Raw genomic sequence first — 21,177 nt, forward strand, 5'->3', positions numbered from 1 at the left:
CCTGGGAAGCAAAAAAGAAAATGAACATGTGCCTTTTTTTTCTCTCTCTCATCGTGTCCCCCGTCTATAGTTTTGTAATTCTCTCGATTTTCAGGGCCCCTAAGTTGGTACCTCATATATTCGGCATAAGCACTGGGTATCGAAAAAACACGAAAGAATATATTGAAGCTCTGTGTCCTCACGTCTCTTTGCATGAAACATAAAGATAAAGCAGCTCTACCAGCAGCGCTTACCGCCTCCCACAGGTTCGATTTATCATTGTGGGAGAAATGTACTGCTCAAAGAAGTGTCCATTGAACACAGCGTGAAATAAGTGCTGTGTTAAATATCCGTGCTTTTTTTTGCAGGCCGCAACAACCAAAGTCACAGGACAAGGTGCCAGAAGAGGGGGCAAATAACAAAGTCAAGCAGGATAGTCCGAAGACGAGATTGTAAGGGAGGGCATTGTCTAGATACTCATATGCAAGGCATGTATATACTGTAACTAGTCTCACTGTATTTTTATACATTTATTCATACATTTTTTTCTATTTGCTTTACACCATAATCTTGGAAATGAATAAACTGTACAGGTGTCTCTTAATTTAAATATGGCTGGTTGAAAGGCTACGCCAGATCGGGGATCATCAAACTTTGGAACACTTGTAATGACGAAATGGCATATTCAAGGACTTAAAAGCCTTTGAAGTGAACTGTGCACTTTCAAGTTCAATTTCAGTTCACACTAAACTAGCTGATTTCGTTTGAACATGTGAAGTCGCAAAGTTGACACAAAGTCAAGTCTCAAAGTTGTGGCTGGTGGTGGTTGCTCACTAACCATTTGTGCATGTTTTTTTTAATTAGCACTTGATGAAAACACTTCGTTCAATGTTATGTACAAAAGTCTGGTTTTTACGTTGATGCGCTTTCAGAACTGCTCAAAAAGTATTGTGTTATGGGTGAACCTTTTTCAAATTTTTTTCTCTTCTCTTTGCAGATAGAGCAATCAATGTGAGCTTTGTTACCTGTGCAGATAAGTGTAATTTTTACATAGCATAGTGTACATAGTGCACTCAGACAAGGACTCTACTGTTTCATTGCGAACATTTCAATTCTAGCCAGGCACTGTCACAGCTTTTATTGTAAAGCACTGTGTGTTTCTTTGAGCAGCAGTACTAGAAGCATTAGTACGGAATTATCTGGGGAAGAAATCTTGAACTAAAAATTGTGCTCTTCAACAGGAATGCATCTGAAAAGAAGCAACAGAAACAAACAGTGAATATTTGTTCATAATAAACTATTTTCACAGAAGCAAAATGAGCACTCTGATCTTTGGCTGTCAGAATTCAGGTACAGCCAGAATTCAGGATAGTATAAAAAGTAAACTGTCAGATGATGTATATATTGGCATCTACGCAACATTTTACATAAAAAATGCAAGTTATCGTGTCAGCAGAAGCTATTCTTAATGAGACTTTTTGATTTCACGAACTGGAAAAAAGAAAAACCACAACCACTTGGTAAGAAACAGTGTACAATTTAGAAATTCGAGAACCAGTGAAATCCTTGGCATGACCTCCGATATCAGGTGATACCCACAGTGTACTCGAAAAGCTCCAAAGCCATGATGTCATGGGACGTGCTGTCACATCTTCTGACTGTCAACTGCATGTGTGACCTGTTAAAGTGCTGTTTAAAGGCTATCAATGAGAAAACTTTACAATCATCAGCTCTTCAGATTTTCCTCAATTGCTTCCTCGTTATTGTATGTATCTCTCATTAGTGAACATTTTCACTAGGGAGAGATGCCCCTGCATCTATTCTCCTTAAAGTGCAGTATTCGCTTCAGAGCTCTGAAACCTTCCGACATTCAAAAAGCCCCTAAACCACCCAGAAGTCAAATTTTAATTCTGGTGTTGCAATTGTGTCTGCGACAAGCACAGATAGCCGTGATAATTTTTTGAAATGGTGCCATAATAGTGGAGTCGCCCGCACTTCGTATTCTTCACGTGGCCCTTTGCTTATTTTGCTCTGTCCTTCGTTACGCTCCTCTTGTTGGTCTTTTCCTGTCCGAGTATTCCTCCTCATTGTGCGAGAACTCGATAAGCTGGGAGTGCGCTTAGCCGTCGCGGGCAGGCAAGCAGGTTCTTACTGCTGCTTGCATAACCAGGTTCTCATGGTGATGTCGCAACCAACACTTGCAATACCGAAAGGCCCAGTGAGAAGAACGAGATTATTCTTATTATTTCGTAGTGCACGCACTGCGCATAAGGCTGCCGCACTTGCTACTCTTGATCGTGACGGCATTCTGAACTTAGTGCGCATGCTTACTTGATATGATATAAAATATATATCAAAGTTGGTTCATGAGCCCATTCAAAGCATGATACACTTATACCTGCACTCTTGTTTGCTGAAGCGGTAACCCGTGGAGCAGTCCTGCCCGCCTCCCTGGCAAGCACACGTGCACTGCTCTGGGTCCCAAGTTCGATCCATTGCTTCGCACTGGTGCTGCTTTTGTAGGTCTGGACAGATGCATGCGCATTCCAATGCCTTGTACACCTGGGAAAATTGGGGAAGTGCAATGTTTCAAGGTGTGCTAAGACACTAGGAGCACCCATACAATGCAGAGTCATTGCAGTACACTCAAACCTCATTACCACAAAGTCGCCACTTACCACAAAAATACTTTGTTATATCCGCAAATTTGTTATAAACATATATTTGTAGCACAGTGTAACAGAGCTATTCTACATTTACTGTATTATAACCAATAGTTTGTTATATCCGGTTTCGTTAAATTAATATTTGAGTGTACAGCATTGCTTGAATGAACACCATGAAATGTTAGAGCCAGTGAAAAAATATTTCTGTTCGAGAATTATAGTTACTTACCTTATTCAAAAATACTAGTGTGTTCTTCAACACTTAACAGTCTGTTTGCATGAGGAAGAGTTTCAATATTCATCGCTTTGAAAAGCAATTTTTCTTTGCAACACCTTTTTTTAGAATGTCTTGCCACTGGGACCCATAGGCATGTGGGCACCCTTCTAATGGCCGCCTTGGAAAATGCAGTTTGTGTGGTCACCTGGTTTGGGCTGCAGTGGTGTTTTTTGACAGGGCATTTGCAGCTGCACTTGGCATGCTCCTCCATGATTTCCTCAGCACACTGAACCTGTGTCTTGCCCCCAGTCACATTCACTCTCACCACCTGCATGTAACAGGGTGGCAAAAAAATCTATTGCAAATGAGTTCTGCAAAAACCCGCAAGGTGACAGAAGGGAACTGAGAAGCTCTCCTGTCTGAAAATTCTATACGGATTTTCTTGTGGCTTTTTGTTACAAAAGAGTGGCTGTATTTTTTTTTTCCCCTTTGTTAAGAAAAATCTATTGTAACAAGGCAATAATGGGTTCCTGGCACAAGGTAGTAGAGATCCTGGTCTGGGAGTGTGCCAGCCCACCTGTGTCTCAGCCATTGTCTCTCCCTATATTTCTAAATGTATGTTTTCCTGTAATGATATATATACCTCTAGTGCCTCATCTTAGCCCTGTGTTCTGTATGTAAGATGCCTCCGTGGGAGTGTTCGAAGAGGCAAGGGGAGGAAGCTGTGCCACGGTGAAACTTTGCCCCTCCATTTGGAAAATCCTGCCCATGCCTATGCAGAGTAGTTCCTTCAATACACATGGCCATCGGATGCTTTGTTTTCCCCCTACTGTCAGACAAAAAGAAATTTTGCAAGTTGAATACTCAACCCTGGTAGACATGAGCCACACTTGGTGAAAAACAAATGCTGTGGGCACATACTGGCAGCTTTCAGATGTTCAAAATTAATGTTGCAATAGTTACGTATTGCCATCTGCTGCATGGTTAGAAATACCGGTATCATACTGTAGACTTGCCCACATTATAGCAAAAGCAAGTTTTTGTTGTGCACGTTTCATGCAAAGCGAGTCCTCTTGTGCATTATGCATGCCAGCATTGTGAATTTATGTGCATCTATTTAATCCCCTCTGGCATTCCAGAGCTTGCATGGGCAACACAAAGAAATTGAAAATGAGGCACCAATTTTGTTTTATGGGAAAGTTAAGGAAGTTACTGGAACAGGTATGTTGATGGGATGTAAAGATATCGAACTCATGGGCAATGGCTGTAAGACCGGTTGGTCCAGCATTGAGTTACTGAGGCAAAAAACAGTGCAGGAAGAGGGTCTGTCCTGTTCTCGATATTTTTATCCTGTGCTTGTTTTTTTTTTGCTCAATGTCTTCAGTGTAGTCGTTGAACACAGTTTGACTATTTACATCTGTGCTTTTCATTGCACATTCCCAAGTTGATTCAGCCTAGAAAGATGAAAGTGCCTCTTTTTCATGTTGGCCATATCGTCTAGGGAGGCTAACATTTCCTGAAATGTGTAGAAAAAGAATTTTATAAATCCAATTCTTTATTATTTTCAGTTCTTATATGGTATCATCCACTTCATCATGGAGTGTATTTTACACATGGATTTACAAATGCACTTTCACTGAACCCACAACTTGATTTGCTCCAGATTTAGTAACTTTCAACGCAAACATGCCCAAGACGCCAATTTTGTTTCCTTGCGTGTGTTGACGAGGGGTTTTGTGAAGAACAATTTGAACTACCCTCTCACGATAGCAAAAACGTCGCATCGTGTCTGATGTGGAAAAACGTCCAGATTAAATAGACGGGTGGCGACACCACATTGAAATTCCCACACTAGTTATGTGACGTCGCACATTTTCACAGCACGTATAGTGTAGGGCCCACAAAGTTTCTAATCGGCAATAAAATTGAACTACATTGTCCTCCAGGTGGACAGTAGGTGAGTTAAACATACAACGTAATAAGTTTCGAGAAATTTTGTGAAGCCAATGTAACCAAAACACGAGAAAGGGCTGAAATTTGTGACCACATCACAGGATATATCTGTGGAAAATAAAAAAATGAAGCTTTTTATCGTTTATTTTCTCATCTAATAATACACTTATGTTGGTAAAGTTAATGACACTAAACTTTTCGGAGTATAGATGTATATCTCCATAATAGTGTCAGTTTTGTAAGTAACACTTCTGAGTATGCTATAGTAACTGTTGGTTTACTCGACGCACCTTGATGTTGACGCTGTTTTTGACCGTGGGCCAGCACTGGCGTCCCGCGTGGTCGCAAGCTCCTTCGCAGCGCTTCAGCTCCACCAGCCGTGGGAAGCGCAGCAGTTCGGGTGGCCCCGGGGGCAACGGCACCAGCTGGTTGCGCGGCCGGCACGTCGCTCGTCGGTCCTCGGCCAACACCAACTCAGCCACGCATAGCGGCTCTTTGAAGTCGGGCGCGTCTGTGCGCGAGGAACATGTTACATGTGGCATGGTTAGGCCAACCACGGCCGGGCTTAGACTGCACCTGCGCGCGCAGGTGCAGTCTGGCCCGGCCGCGAGTTTACAAAGGCGAGCGGATAGACCCACCCACAATGCACTGCGCCAGGCGCTCTTACGAGGCTCTCGGAAGCTGCACGCTCATTGGTTCGTGCGTGATGTCGTCAGCAAACATGCCTGCGCCCATGACGATGCTTCAGGCAGCTGCCGGGCAAGACTTCGCGCGCGCTGTGTTTGCTGAGGCGATCTTGATCGAGAAAAACGCCTTCCGAGCATTCGGAGGGATGCGCTCGCCTTTGTAAAGTCGCGGTCCGGCAGTGGGCCAACGTAGCATGCACTGGGCGTCATCCGCTAGGGTACATGGAGGAAGGAAAGCTAGGATCGCTAGCGTTAGGGTCGCCATTTTGGAGGTCCGCGCGCTTGCCGCACACGCTGTGTCTGAGATCCGTACGACAACTTGAAAGTCTGGAAACCTCCGGAACACCTCCTGCACGCCTAAACAGACAGCGAGGTGGCGCATACGAACGGGCCTTCAAAATGGCCACAGCGATGGCGTGGTGCACACCCTCGATCACGACTCAAGCGAGCTTCACCGCTGCTGTCACTCTATTCAGAGCGAACTGGCATAGACGTTCACCCAAGCACAGTCTAGTTTGCATATTGGTCCAATGTCACCAGTACCGAGTGTTTCCAAACTAGTAAAGTCATATTTCTCGGAAGAAATGGCAGCATAAGATATAATCGAGAAATTTTCTAGAATTCGGTGAATGAGATCGAGGTACCCCCTACGTCATTCACGCCTCTAATTTAATAAATATTGAAATGGTGTATGAACGACACTCCTTTGGGAACACATGTGAATAGACGTGAGTATAAGCGTGAATTCAGGTAAGGCTGAATGTAATGCTGAAGATGACTAGATAGGACCTTGGGTCTGCAGAAGAAAGTGGAACTCGCTAAGACTCGCTTTAACTCAGACTTGCCAAAATTCTCCTGAACCAAACTCGCTCGGACTCGCGGCTCCATCTGAGAGAGTGAGTCGATTGCGAGCGAGTTCGCCGACCTATGCCTATCGGGGATTAAAACGCTTTGCTCAGATAAGCAACGCTCAAGACCACGAAGTATTTCTTTTGTCGTAGGGCACCTAATGCAGTAACCTTGTCTTCTAACATAACCGCGAAAAGAAGAAAAAATTAAGCATATCCACGAAGTGAATGATGGCGAGTGGCCGAAGCTGCGGGGATCATTAACCCTCGCACATTCCTTCTTCCTTTCATAACGAAGTGCACTCCTTGACCATGAGAGAGAGAGCCGAGTGCGAACGCGTTTTATAGCTTTGGAGCGCCGCAGGGAAATAAACAACATGCCATGAGCGCACCAGCGATCATTGTTTTCCTTTTCTACGATCGGCGCGCCCGCGGCCGGCGCTCCCATCACGTGCGAGCCACGACAACGGACATCGCAGGGACAAGGCTTTACCCTAAAGTGCTTCGCCCCTATACTTCGATCGACGTCTAGATTTTGGTGATTGTGAAGCCTCGGTAGTATGTTCCTGGAGTCCTGACCCATATATGCGAGCTGACCCAATATACGACACGTGAGAAAGGCCTTTGAAATCGCAACGTTATGACATTTGTCGACCCCCCCTCCCTCTGGCTTCCCACTTCTGCAGTGTCCCGGTCCTTCCTTAATTTCGTGTCTACGGCCCGGTAGATGGTGCGAGTTTGAGGCCCCTTTTTGACACAGTGTTCACGTCGTGACGTCACAGACTGGTTCGCTGCGCTGGGTACCCAAACTACGGCCGGAATCGGCTCCCTTCGTGCGGAAAGGGCAGTCGAGCATGCCCGTGCTACAGTGCATGCACTCTATAGCCGTGCCCAAGTTTGGCGACCAATATTTGATAGTGTCAACGCAGGGGAAGATATCGTTCCTTCCCCGCGTTTTTTTTGTGTGCTTCACCAGCTGCGCCAAGGGTGAACACAAAGGAACAGTGCGAGGAGCAATCGATACCAATCCAATGTCAGTTTCTTACTCCGCTCTTTCCAGTAAGATTTCACGCAGTGCCTTACTAAGCTGGTACCCAAAGATGCCGGCCACGGATATTGCCGAAAACCTTCTTGCGCGCATGTGTCGAGCGGAAACAGATCTTCTGGAAGGTCGCTCACGGGAAACGATTACTCCACTGTCTCGACTATATTTTGGCAGGCACCGCAGGTAAACATACGTACCGAAATAATCCTCGTAGTCGTACAGGACAGGGCCGTGGCCAATTGCATTCTGCAATATGTCGCAAGTAAAACACTCTTAGTGGACATTAAACGCGGTGGTCATGTATATACAGGGTGTTTTTTTTTCGACTATACATACTTTTTTATTGAAAATTCCATGACATATGTCGAGGCGGAAATACTTCCTGCACCTAGAACGACGTCGACTTGATGAATTAACAAAAGCTCGTTAATTAACGTTTTTATTTATTGGCTTGAGGACAGTTGCTTACGTTAGAAAGTTGTGGTGCATTATAATTTATGGCATACATATTTTTAGCCTGTTTCATTTGCCTGTCCAACCCAAAGGTCGCGGGATCGGATCCTGGTCCCGGCGGTTGCATTTCCTACGGAGGCGAAAATTCTAGCGGCTGTGTACTCACATCTATAGCTGCATGTTAATTAAAGGGGCCCTGCAATACTATTTGAGCATGGTCAGACAACGCTGTCGATTGGTATATAGTCGAGTCTATGGGGAACACTCTGGCCAGATGTTATAGCGCAGCACCCGGCCTAGAATTTACAATAAATTATCAGTCGGCTAAAAAAATTGCTTTAAATTATCAGTCGGCTAAAAAAATTGCTTTCTCTTCTCTCGACTAAGGATGCGACAAGCTCAAATATCACTCATCACAGCCACTGTATCAGCAATTGTCTGTTTGGGGGTGTAGCTCAGAGGTAGAGCGCTTGCTTCGCGTGTAAGAAGTCCCGGGTTCAAACTCCGGCACCTCCGGAGCAATTGTCTTTCTTGAGCGTGGCATGCTATAGGTCATTACCCTATAGGTCGGCAAAACTTGTGGCACTCACTACACTCACTCATTAAATATATTGTGAGCTTTGGACTCACTCAGACTCGCGAAAATTTTCCTGAGCCGGACACACTCGCACTCGCAAAAATTTTCTTCAGCCGGACTCTCACGGACTCAAACTCACCTAAACAATACTCACCTGGATTCACTGAGACGGCAGAATCATGGCTCGATCTGAGTCTGAGTGAGTTGACTCATGAGTCTGCTGTAGCCTATATAGTTAGCTTCTTCGGCCGTGGTGCCAATCCTCTTTAGAACCAAATATCTCGCGTAATCTGTTCTCTTCTTGGTGCCGTTTGACCTAGTATCGTCGAAAACGAGTTGGCAGTGCCCGAACCACTAAGGCCATTTTTCTTGGAGAAGATGACAGTATAAGATATAATACTCAAGAAATTCATTGGAAGAGTTGGCGAGGGGAGGTCAAAACACCCCCTATGTAATTCACGTTTGTTAATAATAAACATTGAAACGGTGCGTGAACGACACTGCTTTGGAATACCTCTGAGTATAGACGTGAGTATAAACGTTAATCCAAATATGGCTGATAGTAAAGGTTGATATGATTAGATAGGGCCTTAGGTCGCCAGAAGAAAGTGGAACTCGCTCAGACTCGCTCAACAACAACAACAAAAAAATATTTTGCGCTTTGTACTCACTCGGACTCAGACTCGCCATAATTTTCCTCACTGGGACTCGCACTCACAAAAATTTTCTTTGGCCGGACTAACTCGGGCTCATGAAACAGGCTCACAAAAAAATTACTCACGGTTCGATCCGAGTCTGAGCGAGTTCGCCGACCTATACGACTCGTTACTAGGGCCGGCTCGGAAGGTCGTCACTTGATTTCAAGTATACTCTGAGCCTTTTTCCGTGATCTTTTATACTGAACGGAACAAGCAAGTTTACTTCCGTAGTTGCTATATATAATGGTTCCGAGCTCAAGGGGAGTTGTTAGGGAGGTGCTGGAACAGTGCATAAATCACTACCGAAAACAATTCTCTATATTATACAAGCTCGTACACGGACAGACCGGAAAGAAAGCCTATAGCAGCACTGTAGCAGTGCGCTCGTGGTCCGTCACATGGTTGTTTTTCGATTTCACGGGCTTTTTTTTTTTTTTACAACGTGGAAAAAATAACAGAGCGAGACGTATCGTACAGGGAACAGTTTAGTCGGTCGTTTCTGAAAGTGCTCTACATCTCAGCGTTCATGTTTTGGGTTTTCAGTACATAATTAAAAAATAGGTAATTAGGAATTAATAATTAGTATGGGTAGAAACAAAAAAAAACAGCCTGAGTACCTACAGGGATGGTGCGGGTAGTACGCGTTTGGTTCAATTCGCCACTCAAGTGTCTTTCATTTTCAAATTCTTGGCTCAAGTTATATGTGCACGTGGGACACCCTGTATATAGTTAGCGCAAAAATCGCACAGACAAAGCAAGAAGGGACACATCGCTATCTCGTCTTGCTCATTCACCGTCCGTGAGATTCCTTGTCTTATAACCACTATAAGCTATATGTATACAGCCACGCACAGAATGACTTGCAACACGCTGTCTGCAGGCTTAAAATGGTGCCACGGAGCACTGCAAATCGGCACTTGCATAAAGAAAAATGGTGAAATAAGCTATCTCAGATAGCGGTACTTTCTGAAGCAATTTGTCGTTTGTTAGTGTCATTGTTCAGGCTTGGGGTCACTATGGCACAGTCAGCGAACAGAAAAATCGCAAGGGGGGCGGGGCACCTGTTGCTATATGGTGGCCATTTTAGTTTTATAAATATTCATTTTAGTTTTAATGACATGATCATCCATATAACAACATCGAAATAAAATAACAAAAAACAAAGCATTTCTTTATATACCGTAACATAATCGCTGTCGAGCAACCTGATTTCCTCTACTTTGACAATGGCTTCCGCCTATCTAAAACATAAGTGTCTAAAGCGTGATAAAGCATAAAAATCTGCGTACCACCCGTCACACTGAATCATCTGCGGCGCGTCATCGTGGAGAACTTGAGGAAGATTGTGATTCTTGGTACGAAAAGTAACTTTCAATTTTGTCCCCTCTTCGGAAGCACGAATCTCCCTCCTCTTCCAGTAGATGTGAGTGTTTTTTGGAAGGACTTCAGAATTCAGAACTACGGAGATTCAGTTAATCTCTCAAGCGAATTAAATGTGTTTGAAAGATAAATCCCAAGAGGGAGGGGGGCACTTGCAAGTGGTGTCTCCCCTTGCAAGTGCCCCCCTCCCCCTTGGGATTTATCTAACTGTATTTAACACAGCGTAACTTTAAACAGGCCCCACCTAAACTAAAGGAAACGCTCTATCTTTCTAACGTTCGCTCAATTTTAGAGTACGGTTGTGTGGCTTGGGATCCAGACACTAAAATATGTACAAATGCGCTAGAAAGGGTTCAGAAACGAGCAGCGCGTTTTGTGTCTGGTAACTATGATTTCACTAACCGCTCTTCGTACATTCGTAAACATTTGGGTTGGCCTCTCCTGCAGGACAGGCGCAAATTCTTAAGATTAAATCTATTTCATAATATTTATATTGATAGCACTGGTTTAAATAAACACGTGTACATTAAAGATCCCACTTATGTATCCTCTCGCCTAGATCACTCCCGCAAAGTTCGCGAATACCGATGTCGCATGAATACTTAGAAAAACTCCTTCTTCCCGAAAACCACACACGAATGGAACAACCTACCAGAATATATTGTATCCACCCCACCACCCTCATTTCAAAATGCTCTGTCACAATTTTTGTTGAAATGAAAGATGCCAATTTCTGTCTGCATTCCTGTTTGTGTTTTACTTTTCCTTGATTGCCTCATGTTCCCAAGAATGTGTACACACTGTATAAGCTGAGCATGCTTACTTGTTTTGTTATCGGTATTCATACCCTGTATCAATTTCAAGTTTTATGTCTCCTCCCCCTACTGTAATGCCCAAACTGGGCGCTGTAGGTACTCGAATAAATAAATAAATAAAGTTAACACGGAAGGTCTAGACTACCCTGAACCCCCCCCCCCCACACACACACACACACGATTTACGCCAGTGGCTGGTGATTTATATCTACATTACGCAATCACTCACCTTATGATGCTTGGGCGACAGCTGTCTGATAATCTCGCGGAAGAGTTCTTTGCGCGATATGGAGAGCGAGCCTGCTGCCGTAGCGTAAAAGGCCAGCGTCAACCATGCGGCGCGCATATTGTGTGTCTATCAACCGTCACGCTGCAGCCACGGTTTGGCGCCCGTCGGTCTGGAGGATTACCGGACGTCAACGCCAAGGCATCCCGCCGTGAAATGCGCCGGAAGGGCAACGCTGATCTGACCGAACACATTGAGTAGGTACGGACGCCGAAGCCACGTTTCCGGGCCCGTCCTTCTCTCTCGCCAGCCTGTCGGAAAACGGAAATCTGTTAAGACGTTCTTGCCTCGCAGATGTTTTTGTATTCAAGACCCCGAATCCATCGTAAAATACACCTATTGTTAGGGCGTTTATTAGCCGGCATACAGCGAGCATACACAATGGCGACAGTAACGGCCAAGTGCGGACTCTCCGCGCGAGCGGCGTCCTTTTTGGGTAGACCCACTAGAAAGCACTAGAGAGTTCGACTCATTTGAGTGTTCGGAGGCTTCTCTACATTATGAACTAATAATATTCTGGCCCATGCACGTCGCCAGGGCTATGCAAATAGACCCCCCCCCCCCCTCAAGCCACACCGGAACGTACCCCACACCCAAAGTACACCAACGCTTCCTCCTCCTACCCCAGCAGTAATTTGTAGCACAAGTTTGCAACCCCCCCCCCCCCCTAGACAGAATACTGTCGATGCCCATGCCCTGGACATAGGCGCGGCCAGAGTTCTGGGGGGGGGGGGGGAGATCACCGTAGCTCCTATTCCCCATAGCTGTGCGCGCGGGGGGGAGGCATGCCCCCCCCCTTGTCACACATAAGACGAGGGGGTGGCAATTCGCCCCATACTTAGACCTAGTATATGGAGGCAGTGGCGTAGCAAGCCGGTGTCGCACCGAGCCCGTGCCCCCCACCCCCTCCCCGAAATTTTTTTTTCCCCGTGGTATACATGCAAAGCACAGAATCGACCGACCACACTGCCTGCCCGGACCCCACTTCAGACCAAGGAGGTGCACCCGTGAAAAAAAAATTTCTGCCTACGCCGAATCTTATTCTCTCAGTCTCATGCTCTGGCAGTGTCCTGAGTTAGAGGACTTGAAGTCGTCCAGCCAACAAGCAGGCTGGACGACGGCAATCACAGGGCCTAGACAAGGCGTCCAGCTTCGCGCTGTCCAGAGGGTCCGTGAACGTACTAAAAGGCATGGCCTCTCTGTTCCGACGTGGGACTACCCGACGGCTGGGTGGACCTACCTAATTGGCCCTCTGCCTCGCCTCTCAGGACCAAAACAAAATTGTTTCTCTGTCTGCCTACGCCCCTGCAGGGTTAGGAGGGCGAGGGCTATGATAAACCACCGCCCCCCCCCCCCTAAAGGGGAACACCCCCTCCGCCATTTGGGCGAGTCCGACTGAAAAAAAGATTCGCGATTTATGCAAGAATGAAATTGAGGCGATGACACGTGCTGCTCTAAACGGACTTCGACTTCTGGGGCGAGGGGGGGTAGGTGGTAAAGGTGGGTCTGACTGAATAAAATAAAAGGACCCTGCAATGCGGTCATAAAACACTGCGGATCGGTAGCTGAGGCTCCTGATGGCATGTGAGCGCAGCGCGCAGTCTGGGACGTACGACTAGTGCTCAAAGTCAGCCAGAAATTGCTCACTCTTCCTTCGAAAAATGATTCCATAAACCGAAATTGCCGTGCATAAACCCAAAATCCATTCCTTTGCCAATAGCGTATTTGAGCATCGTAAGCAGCCCTGCGCAGCACTGTGCTCTAGTGGCTAAGGTACTCGGCCTGCTGACCCGCAGGTTTCGGGATCGAATCCCGGGTGCTGCGGCTGCATTTTCGATGGAGGCGAAAATGCTGTAGGCCCGTGTGCTCAGATGTTAGGGTGCTCGTAAAAGAACCCCAGGTGGTCGAAATTTCCGGAGCCCTCCACTACGGCGTCTCTCATAACTATACGTTGGTTTTGGGACGTTAAGCCCCACATATCAACTTAGCATTATGAGCTACGTAACATATATAGTTGTCGGGGCCGCCACGTGCCCGATCGCTCGTGATCGCACTGACAGTAAGCCACGTGTTCGAAAAAAAAAAAGTGTTCACGGATCAATACGCGAGTCGACGAACGGGCTCTTGCATCTCTTATTGTGATTGAGCCCGATCAGGATCAAATTTCTGAGTTGTGATTGGCTCTTCTGCAGCACGCCTAAATGATCCAATCACGATCGTGACATTCGATCCGCATCAGCCCCGATCGCGGCTAACTAACAGTCAGCGTGTGACACCAGTATAACTGAAGAATATTGTGACAGTTGATTCGTGAGGCGAAGAACTCCTTTAATGAAGCCATTCGATGAATACCAAAAAAAAAGTTTTGCTGGGCCCCCTTGGCTTGTTTGTAAACTGCATAAGGCTGCCAAGGTAAACAGGGATAAGTGATATGGACATACTGAGGCGCTTGTGGCGACGTCTCGCTCGCTGGATTCCGTGCCGACCGGTTGCGCCCTTGTGATCTCCGACGACAGTGCAGCTCTGGCTGACTGGGTTGGTCCTACGCCACTCCCTGACGCCGGTCTCCGACGACGACGACAGCGTAGAGCTCTGGCCGACTGGATTAGGCCGACGACGACGACAGCGTAGAGCTCTGGCCGACTGGATTAGCTCTACGCCATCTCCTGTTGCCGACAAGAGCTCTTGCCAGTGGTGCCCCTTCCTCGGACTCCTGCGACCGTGTTTCATCTTTCCTATCTTCTCTTTACTTCCGTTGTCGCTTGCTGTCCCTGCGCATCTCTCTCTCTCTCTCTATATATATATATACCTTTAATATCTATATATATATACCCTTTTAATCCCTCCTTACCCCCATCCCTTGTGAGCTACTGTTGAGGTGTCGCACCAGACGCAGACAGTTACGGGGCTCACTTTTCTCTTCTTTTCTCTTTTATAACCACATAAGTAAGTAAAAGTAGCGACGCGTAGGCTCTACCCAGCCCAAATCTCGCCACCGCTCCCTGCCATCACGTGGCAACTGGCATAGAGCATCAGGGAGGAGCACCTGCTCCGAGGGATGCTCCTCTTCGACATGCTTTGCTCGGAGGCAGCTTTGAATGTTCCGTGCCAGTTGTCACGTGATCATAGTGGCGAGCTTCGGACTGTGCGGAGCGTACGCGTCGCGATGTCACTACAAGTGCAATGTCGGCGGCGCCTACATGGAAACCGTATAACTTGACGAAGGATGAAAGCAAATGTGATTGGTGCGGAAGAAGATGGTTCACGTGGGGCACGCGCCACCCTTCCAGCCCGAAAAAGAAAAAAAAAAAACAAAGACGAAAGTGGTTAAATAAATAAGAAACTAAATAGATAAATAACATCAATTGTATTTGCCAACCGACTGATGTCAGGAGATGTTTTTTGTCAACTATTGAGGGCCTGTGGCGCAATGTAAATAAAGAAAAAAAAAGCCTGTGGTGCAATGGATAACGCGTCTGACTACGGATCAGAAGATTCCAGGTTCGAATCCTGGCAGGCTCGGATAAATTTTTTCGTAATATAATTTTTTTATCTACATGCTGAGCGAGAGAGAGAAGACATGCAACAAATATTCAACTCAAGCCCACTTAGCAGGGTCGACGCTAGTCGAAAAAATGGCAGCATATCTACGAAGTGAATGATTGAGAGTGAGGCGAAGCATTAGTCCGTCCATTCGTTCTTGCTTCCATTCTCCATGCGTCCATTCTCCCGTCCGTCCGTGCGTCTGTTCGTGCGTCCGTCCATGCATCCCCCCCTGCGTCCGTTCATGCGTCCTTCCATGAATCTGCCTGTGTGTTCGTTCGTCCATCTATTCAACACTCCAAGTACCACCATCTCGCATCTTTTCATCATATATTCCCCATATAGAAGCACCGCCCTCCAGCGGACATTCCAAGGACTAAACGAGAGGTGGCACACGCACACTTTCTTACGGTTTGCGCTTCGGGTCTTCTTGTTCATGCTATATACTAGTTCACTGTATTCATGGCACTGCGGCTCAACGCTCGCTAAACCTTTCTAAAACCAAGGAAGTTACGCCCAGCGAGTATAACGTAGCAACCCTTTCTTGTCAGATAGTGCTCAATGTACATGCCAATGGCTGCTAATTCGGGTTTTTTTTTTTTCTTTACGGCTTGCGCTTCGTATCTACTTCCCACCTTTAACCACCTCGAGTGCATGGTATATGCTAGTTCACTGTATTCATGGCACTGCGGCCCAACGCTCGCTAAACCTTTCTAAAACCAAGAAAGTTACGCCCAGCGAGTATAACGTAGCAACCCTTCCTTCTCAGATAGTGCTCAATGTACATGCCAATGGCTGCTAATGGGAATCACAGCGTGCGCGTTACCTAAAAGCCGAATGCTCCTGTCTCTCGTTCCCCATTAACAGCCATTGGCATGTACACTGAGCACTATATTTTATTGTTCAACAACGCACAGAAGAAATATCTCACCGGCACCACCTTGGAGGTCAAAATGTTATACTTGTTACACACTACAACGGCTACGAGGGATGAACAGGTGCCGTTATAAGGAGCTTCGCCCCTAAAAAGTGCCTGTAAAAAAGCTAGTTAGTCATAATGTAGGGACGGCTCAGTGCTCTCCCATAGTAGAGTAACAAGTACTCTAAATCGTTAACCACTTATTCTAAACACAAGTGAGACCAGAGAGATCAAAGGTAGCTCCCGCGCTTTTTTAGCTATCGTCGGAGCACAGGCTCTGCAGAGTGGGCTTGAGCTGAATGACTTTTGCAACAATGCGCCCTCCCTCTCGCTGTGCTTTGGTAAATTTACATTGCTATATGTAAAGAAAAAAAATGATGAAATGTGCGAAGTGAAAAAAAATAACATCGAGCCTGCCAGGATTCGAACCTGGAATCTTCTGATCCGTAGTCAGACGCGTTATCCGTTGCGCCACAGGCCCACGTTGGGCGAAGATGCGCAAAACAATATATATTCTTATACAAACACAAAAAATCGATTATTTTCATAGTGTAGAATTATTATTTGTGACAGTGTACCTCGGGTGCAGTCATTATAACGTCATTTACAGAAATACAAAACAAACAGTATCATTTCTTTATGTTTACACAGGGGCTCATCATGGCTCTTGCCCTACGTACGATAACGAGTTTCGGCTGAAACGTTTTCATGCCGGCAAATTTGTGTGAGCCGACTCGCCGGCGTTAAATTCGAATGTACGAAGTTTCTCGCGTAATTTCGCCTCGCAATGGGTGTCGTCGCTTTATTACCGCCACGATATGTTCAGCTGCGCGTGAGTGCGCAGCACAGATAGGCCTTTGACATCGCGAACGCGCGATGTTATCTTTTCCTTTCCAGTCTGCGAATCGAAGTCAGCTGCTTGAGTCACCTTGCTCGTTTTTCCTCGGGGGTAATGTTTCATTCTCCGTTATTTTCTTGTTCGCATTATGCTAATGTCATTGCGCTGGTGAAGCGCGTTCCGCGTGGCATTCTTGATTGCCTGCTTCGATCGATCCGAACTGCAGTCATTTGCTGGTGTGCATTCACTGAGGGAATCATTTATTCCACGGCAGAGAACCTCCGCGCTATGTATTGCTTACCTGATCTATCGCTATGCTCTTTAGGCGAATTTCGCCTACGCGATCAATCTCGTCGATGTCGCGAGCTTCTCGCGTCGTCGTTTCTGGCCGACTGCGGCCCTGCAGTGAACCGTCCAGCCTGTGGGCGCAAATTGTTATTTCATCCGCGCCGATTCTGTGCAGGCGCTTTTGGAAGTAGCCTTCTGTAAAAGCGTGTGTGTATGTGTGTGTGAGAGAGAAACTGATCATTGTCGCCAGTTGCATCTCCACAGCGAGCGGGGCAAACCGGCTGCCCTAAAAGTGTAATGACCCTCTCGGGCTAAGTTTATCCGTGTCAGCTGAGCCGTAAGTTTTCAACCGCTGGTTTCAAAGGTGAGATGAGGCGGTTTTACCGCGTTTTATCGTTCGACTGCGTAACAAGACTCGGTTACCGTGCCCGCACCGTTTGCAGGCGTCGTGATAGCTTCGCGATACACGTATCGACCTTGGACTCCGTTCGTGGCGTCGTCGTCAGATGTATACGGTGCCTCTTCTTATCCGAACGAAAGACGGCTCGGTCATATCACTGCGTACTTCTCGCCTTCGGGGGGCAATGTTCGCGTCCCGAGGTGTGCGACTTCGCGGTGTTGCTATCTAAGTTGCAATGTGGAGGAGATAGTTTGATCATACTTTTTTATGGACTTTCATTCGATCTGTCGACTACACTCGCCTTCGCCTACGTTTCCCCGACAGACATCGGTTAAAGAGCGCTTCACATAATCCCATATTCCCGCGTGCAATGTGTAAGGAGGCGATTCCTTCAAAAAAAAAAAAAAGCATAGGTTACCAAGATATATCAAAAGTTGTTTTTGATATATCTCCACATAGGGGCAGTTAACACGCAGAACCTAATGATTTATCTTTGATTGAGTAAAAGTATTCATTTGTTTGGTCACAGATTAAAGGGGGAGTGCTAAGGTTGCACTGCCAATCGGTTTACCAGCTGTAAGCACTCAGTATTCACTCACAGTGGGGACGCCGCTGTGTACTGGTTAACCAGCTGTATGCTTGCAAGGAATGGGGAAATGCACAGAGGAGCGTGCCAGTGCCGACTAAATTTTAATGTCTGCAATTGCTGCAGCTGGGGTTTTTTATAGAATCGGTGCACATCATGTCTAAACTGTGCCTCTAGCATAACAGTTCTACCATAATTGCTCTGATTTTTAATGATACAAAGGAGTGCGGTACTATCACTTAACATTTTTTGTAGAAGTTGCATTGGCAGTTGAACACACAAACTTTCATATATCACGAATAATAGTGTTGTGGAGTACTTTATGTCAAGACTTGTTAGTTTATGCTAGGCTCTGTTTCATAATGAATATTGGTTTACGCCTTCTTCTCAAGTTAAGGCTGGACTGTACTATGGTGCTTGTTTTTCCTATACAAGCGAGCAATGTCTTATAGCATCGCTTGAATTTTGCTTGGTGCAGAATGGTATTGTGACAAGCCTCAATGGAGACGGCCACTTTCCACAGCTCGGATAATAAAGGGACTAAAGAGGCTGTGCCGAGAAGAAACAAGAGTGTGCCGTATGACGAAGAAGTGCGGCCAAATGCCACCGGGCAACCAGCTGTGGCAGCATTTCAACTGCAGGTGGTGGAAGATTCTTCAACCGCGGACCACTCCTATGATCGCGGCAAGTGGCAAGGTCGGCTTGACTTCATCTTTGGCTGCATCAACTATGCCGTCGGCCTGGGCAACGTGTGGCGCTTTCCCTACCTGTGCTATGAAAATGGAGGAGGTGTGACATCGTTTTCTGGTATCATCTTTATGTGGAGGGCCCCAATGTTCTGAGTTGACCTCAACATCATGGCTGCTGCCATCTATTACTACAAAATGCTGTCGAACTGTTGCAATCAGTGTGGCCAGTCTTTAGTTTGGCCAGCTTACACAAGTATGGCTAGCTTTAAATTCAGCAATTTAGTTTAAGGAAATACTATGCGAAATGATCTCAGCTAATATATAAGGAGATCACAGACACTTGTGCTCTTTAGCTCAGTAGCTATGCTACATGCAAACTATTTACCTTTCAAAATGTGCTTCCTTTTTGTTATTTTTTACCACATTATTTGTGTTCACAGTAAAAGCTTAGTTTTTTTTTTTTAATCTTTCTGGTTCTCGTTCAACACTGCCATTTGCTAGACCAAGGATCTAGCGAAATTTTTGGGGACAATTTTTTTCTTTTTAATCAATACTTGGCATAACCATCTACTCCATGAAGTTTATTGAACATCCTAGATTATGCAGAATATTAGTTATTATACATGTTTGAAATGTAAGCCAGCCAGTAAGTGAAAAAAGGGGTACTTGAATTTCTGAATAAACAACTATGTGAAGGTACCTTGTGTTTCCTAATGTCCTGGTGTCCAAATTTAGCTCAGTAGTGACATTTTACAGCTCTTTATTAGAAGTAGGTTTTTAAAAATGCTAGCTGTGCGCGCACTTTGCTTTCGCAAGTGAAAAGCTTCCATCGTCTCCCTACTTGGCTGGAAAAACATTCCTTTGCAAATCAAATCGTTTGGGGTTTTCATCAGATGGCAGAACCACTCTGCTACTGCTGCTTTTTTTTTGTACCTCACAGATGTTGGTAACAGCAGTTTCCATTTTTTTGCAGGGTTTCTCTTGCTTATGGTTACCCATGTGCATAAGCTCTTGTTGTTATTTTGTCAGATAAAGCAGACAGGAGCTAATTTCGGGTTTGTGTGTGTATTTGTTTTGATGTTTACACCATTGAGTGCAATGTTAGTGGGAAAAATAAAAAAGAAAAAATTGTGGCAGAAGACAAATTATAGAGGCATAGAAACTGTTTTGACAAAAGGAGGGGCCTTCGTCATAGGACAGTGGTCTTCCATAGCAGCACTTGCGTAGCTCTCTCTGCCTTCAGTCAGGCGGGATGAGCATGATTCAGGGCAAGAACGTAGAGTGAGCAAGAAAGGGGGATGGGTGTAATTTAGGAGATGCTAGTTATAAAAACAAGGAGAGGCGATTAGTGAAGCAGGTGCAATAAAAAATATGTAACCGAACAGAAACTAACCTCTATGCGTAAGTTTGAGCGTAAGCAAATGCACTAATGAGCTCATGGACACTTGCAAAGCAGACAGTTCGTGCACCGTCCTCACGCACTGGTAAATCTAATTTGCAGGTGCTTTCCTGGTTCCTTACTTCGTATGCCTCATCCTGACAGCCATTCCTTCATTCCTTCTTGAGGTGGCCCTTGGACAGTATGTTTGTCGTGGCGGCATTGGTGTGTGGAAGCTGGTGCCCATTTTCAAAGGTATTCCTGAAGGCAGCTTACTAGTACGAGAGGAACTGCCCTTCTCTCAAGTGGGCGCATTTCAGTACGAGTTGTTTATTTGTCCTTTATTTTTGCTTATGACCGCAGGTGTGGGCATCGCTTCCATGGTGATGGTGTTCTTTTCGAACGTGTACTACATTATTGTGGTCGCATGGATTATGTTCTACCTTTTTGCGTCCTTCACTAGCAATCTCCCGTGGCAGAAGTGTGGCAACTACTGGAACACTGAACGCTGCAGAGAACCGAATGGGACCAACCTCGCCAACACCACCTTCACCACACCTGTCCAGGAGTACTGGGAGTGAGTGTTCATGTCTCGGAACATTTGGTTGTAGAACAGGCAGCACTGCAGCCAGTGGCGGAGTCCCAAAGCATCCATATGTAACCATGGGGATGGTGACAATATATAGTTGGATACTGACATCTGTGATGAGCTGTGAACTACCAGAAATGTAGTCTGTAGAGCGTGTAAAAACTTGCATCCAATATCATGAAGTGTAAAAGTGTAATGCTTTGATATAGTAGAGCATTGAAAAGGCTAGGGCTGATATTTCACCAGATATTGAGAAGTGCTTGCGAAGCCTTTGGCAAAATTTTTGGAAGTTGCAAAACCTCTTGTCAGTGCGCAGACTGAATCTCCTTCTTTGTGTCTGGTTT

The 21,177-nt window shown here is 45.8% G+C and overlaps 3 protein-coding genes and 3 non-coding genes across 14 annotated transcripts in view; 4 read left to right on the forward strand and 2 right to left on the reverse strand.

The window, feature by feature from the left end:
• LOC119174721 (organic cation transporter protein-like) overlaps nucleotides 1-589 on the forward strand; it is a 58,903-nt gene extending 58,314 nt beyond the window's left edge. For all 6 annotated transcript variants that reach the window (XM_075895201.1, XM_075895203.1, XM_037425753.2 and 3 more), the window contains exon 11: nucleotides 348-589. In XM_075895201.1, coding sequence (XP_075751316.1) covers nucleotides 348-435 — 88 coding nt within the window. In that variant the 3' untranslated portion in view covers nucleotides 436-589. The remainder of the gene's footprint in view (nucleotides 1-347) is intronic.
• Nucleotides 590-1,102: 513 nt separating this feature from the next.
• Nucleotides 1,103-11,737, reverse strand: LOC119174722 (uncharacterized). The gene is made up of 6 exons (XM_037425754.2): nucleotides 11,547-11,737; nucleotides 7,592-7,640; nucleotides 5,106-5,326; nucleotides 3,068-3,190; nucleotides 2,378-2,541; nucleotides 1,103-1,228 (listed from the first exon to the last, which is right to left on the reverse strand). The coding sequence occupies exons 1-6, from the start codon at nucleotides 11,661-11,663 to the stop codon at nucleotides 1,198-1,200; spliced, it is 705 nt and encodes a 234-aa protein (XP_037281651.2). The 5' UTR covers nucleotides 11,664-11,737; the 3' UTR covers nucleotides 1,103-1,197.
• Nucleotides 8,292-8,363, forward strand: TRNAA-CGC (transfer RNA alanine (anticodon CGC)). Its single transcript has one exon. It is a non-coding gene; the product is annotated as a tRNA-Ala (tRNA).
• Nucleotides 11,738-15,052: 3,315 nt separating the features above from the next.
• TRNAR-ACG (transfer RNA arginine (anticodon ACG)) lies at nucleotides 15,053-15,125 on the forward strand. Its single transcript has one exon. It is a non-coding gene; the product is annotated as a tRNA-Arg (tRNA).
• A 1,348-nt stretch (nucleotides 15,126-16,473) lies between these two features.
• On the reverse strand, nucleotides 16,474-16,546 carry TRNAR-ACG (transfer RNA arginine (anticodon ACG)). Its single transcript has one exon. It is a non-coding gene; the product is annotated as a tRNA-Arg (tRNA).
• Nucleotides 16,547-16,751: 205 nt separating this feature from the next.
• LOC119174720 (sodium- and chloride-dependent GABA transporter 1-like) overlaps nucleotides 16,752-21,177 on the forward strand; it is a 31,264-nt gene continuing 26,838 nt past the window's right edge. Inside the window, exons 1-4 of one of the 4 annotated variants that reach the window (XM_075895205.1) lie at nucleotides 16,752-17,014; nucleotides 18,656-18,966; nucleotides 20,368-20,499; nucleotides 20,608-20,821. In XM_075895205.1, the coding sequence (XP_075751320.1) occupies nucleotides 18,678-18,966; nucleotides 20,368-20,499; nucleotides 20,608-20,821 (635 nt within the window). In that variant the 5' untranslated portion in view covers nucleotides 16,752-17,014; nucleotides 18,656-18,677. Of the gene's footprint in view, nucleotides 17,015-17,071; nucleotides 17,325-17,536; nucleotides 17,556-17,782; nucleotides 17,966-18,655; nucleotides 18,967-20,367; nucleotides 20,500-20,607; nucleotides 20,822-21,177 lie in introns of those variants that run through there. The other 3 variants (XM_037425752.2, XM_075895207.1, XM_075895206.1) reach the window with 3 other exon arrangements.

This window comes from Rhipicephalus microplus, chromosome 5, assembly GCF_043290135.1.
Source record: "Rhipicephalus microplus isolate Deutch F79 chromosome 5, USDA_Rmic, whole genome shotgun sequence".
NCBI lineage: Eukaryota > Metazoa > Arthropoda > Arachnida > Ixodida > Ixodidae > Rhipicephalus > Rhipicephalus microplus.

What these genes read in the sequence shown, in the direction of transcription:
- LOC119174722 (XM_037425754.2), bottom strand. Translation starts at nt 11,663, where the DNA reads ATGCGCGCCGCATGGTTGACGCTGGCCTTTTACGCTACGGCAGCAGGC. An exon ending in TGTCGCCCAAGCATCATAAG is followed by an intron (nt 7,641 to 11,546) that starts GTGAGTGATTGC and finishes GACATATTGCAG; the next exon opens with AATGCAATTGGCCACGGCCC. An exon ending in CGACTACGAGGATTATTTCG is followed by an intron (nt 5,327 to 7,591) that starts GTACGTATGTTT and finishes CCTCGCGCACAG; the next exon opens with ACGCGCCCGACTTCAAAGAG.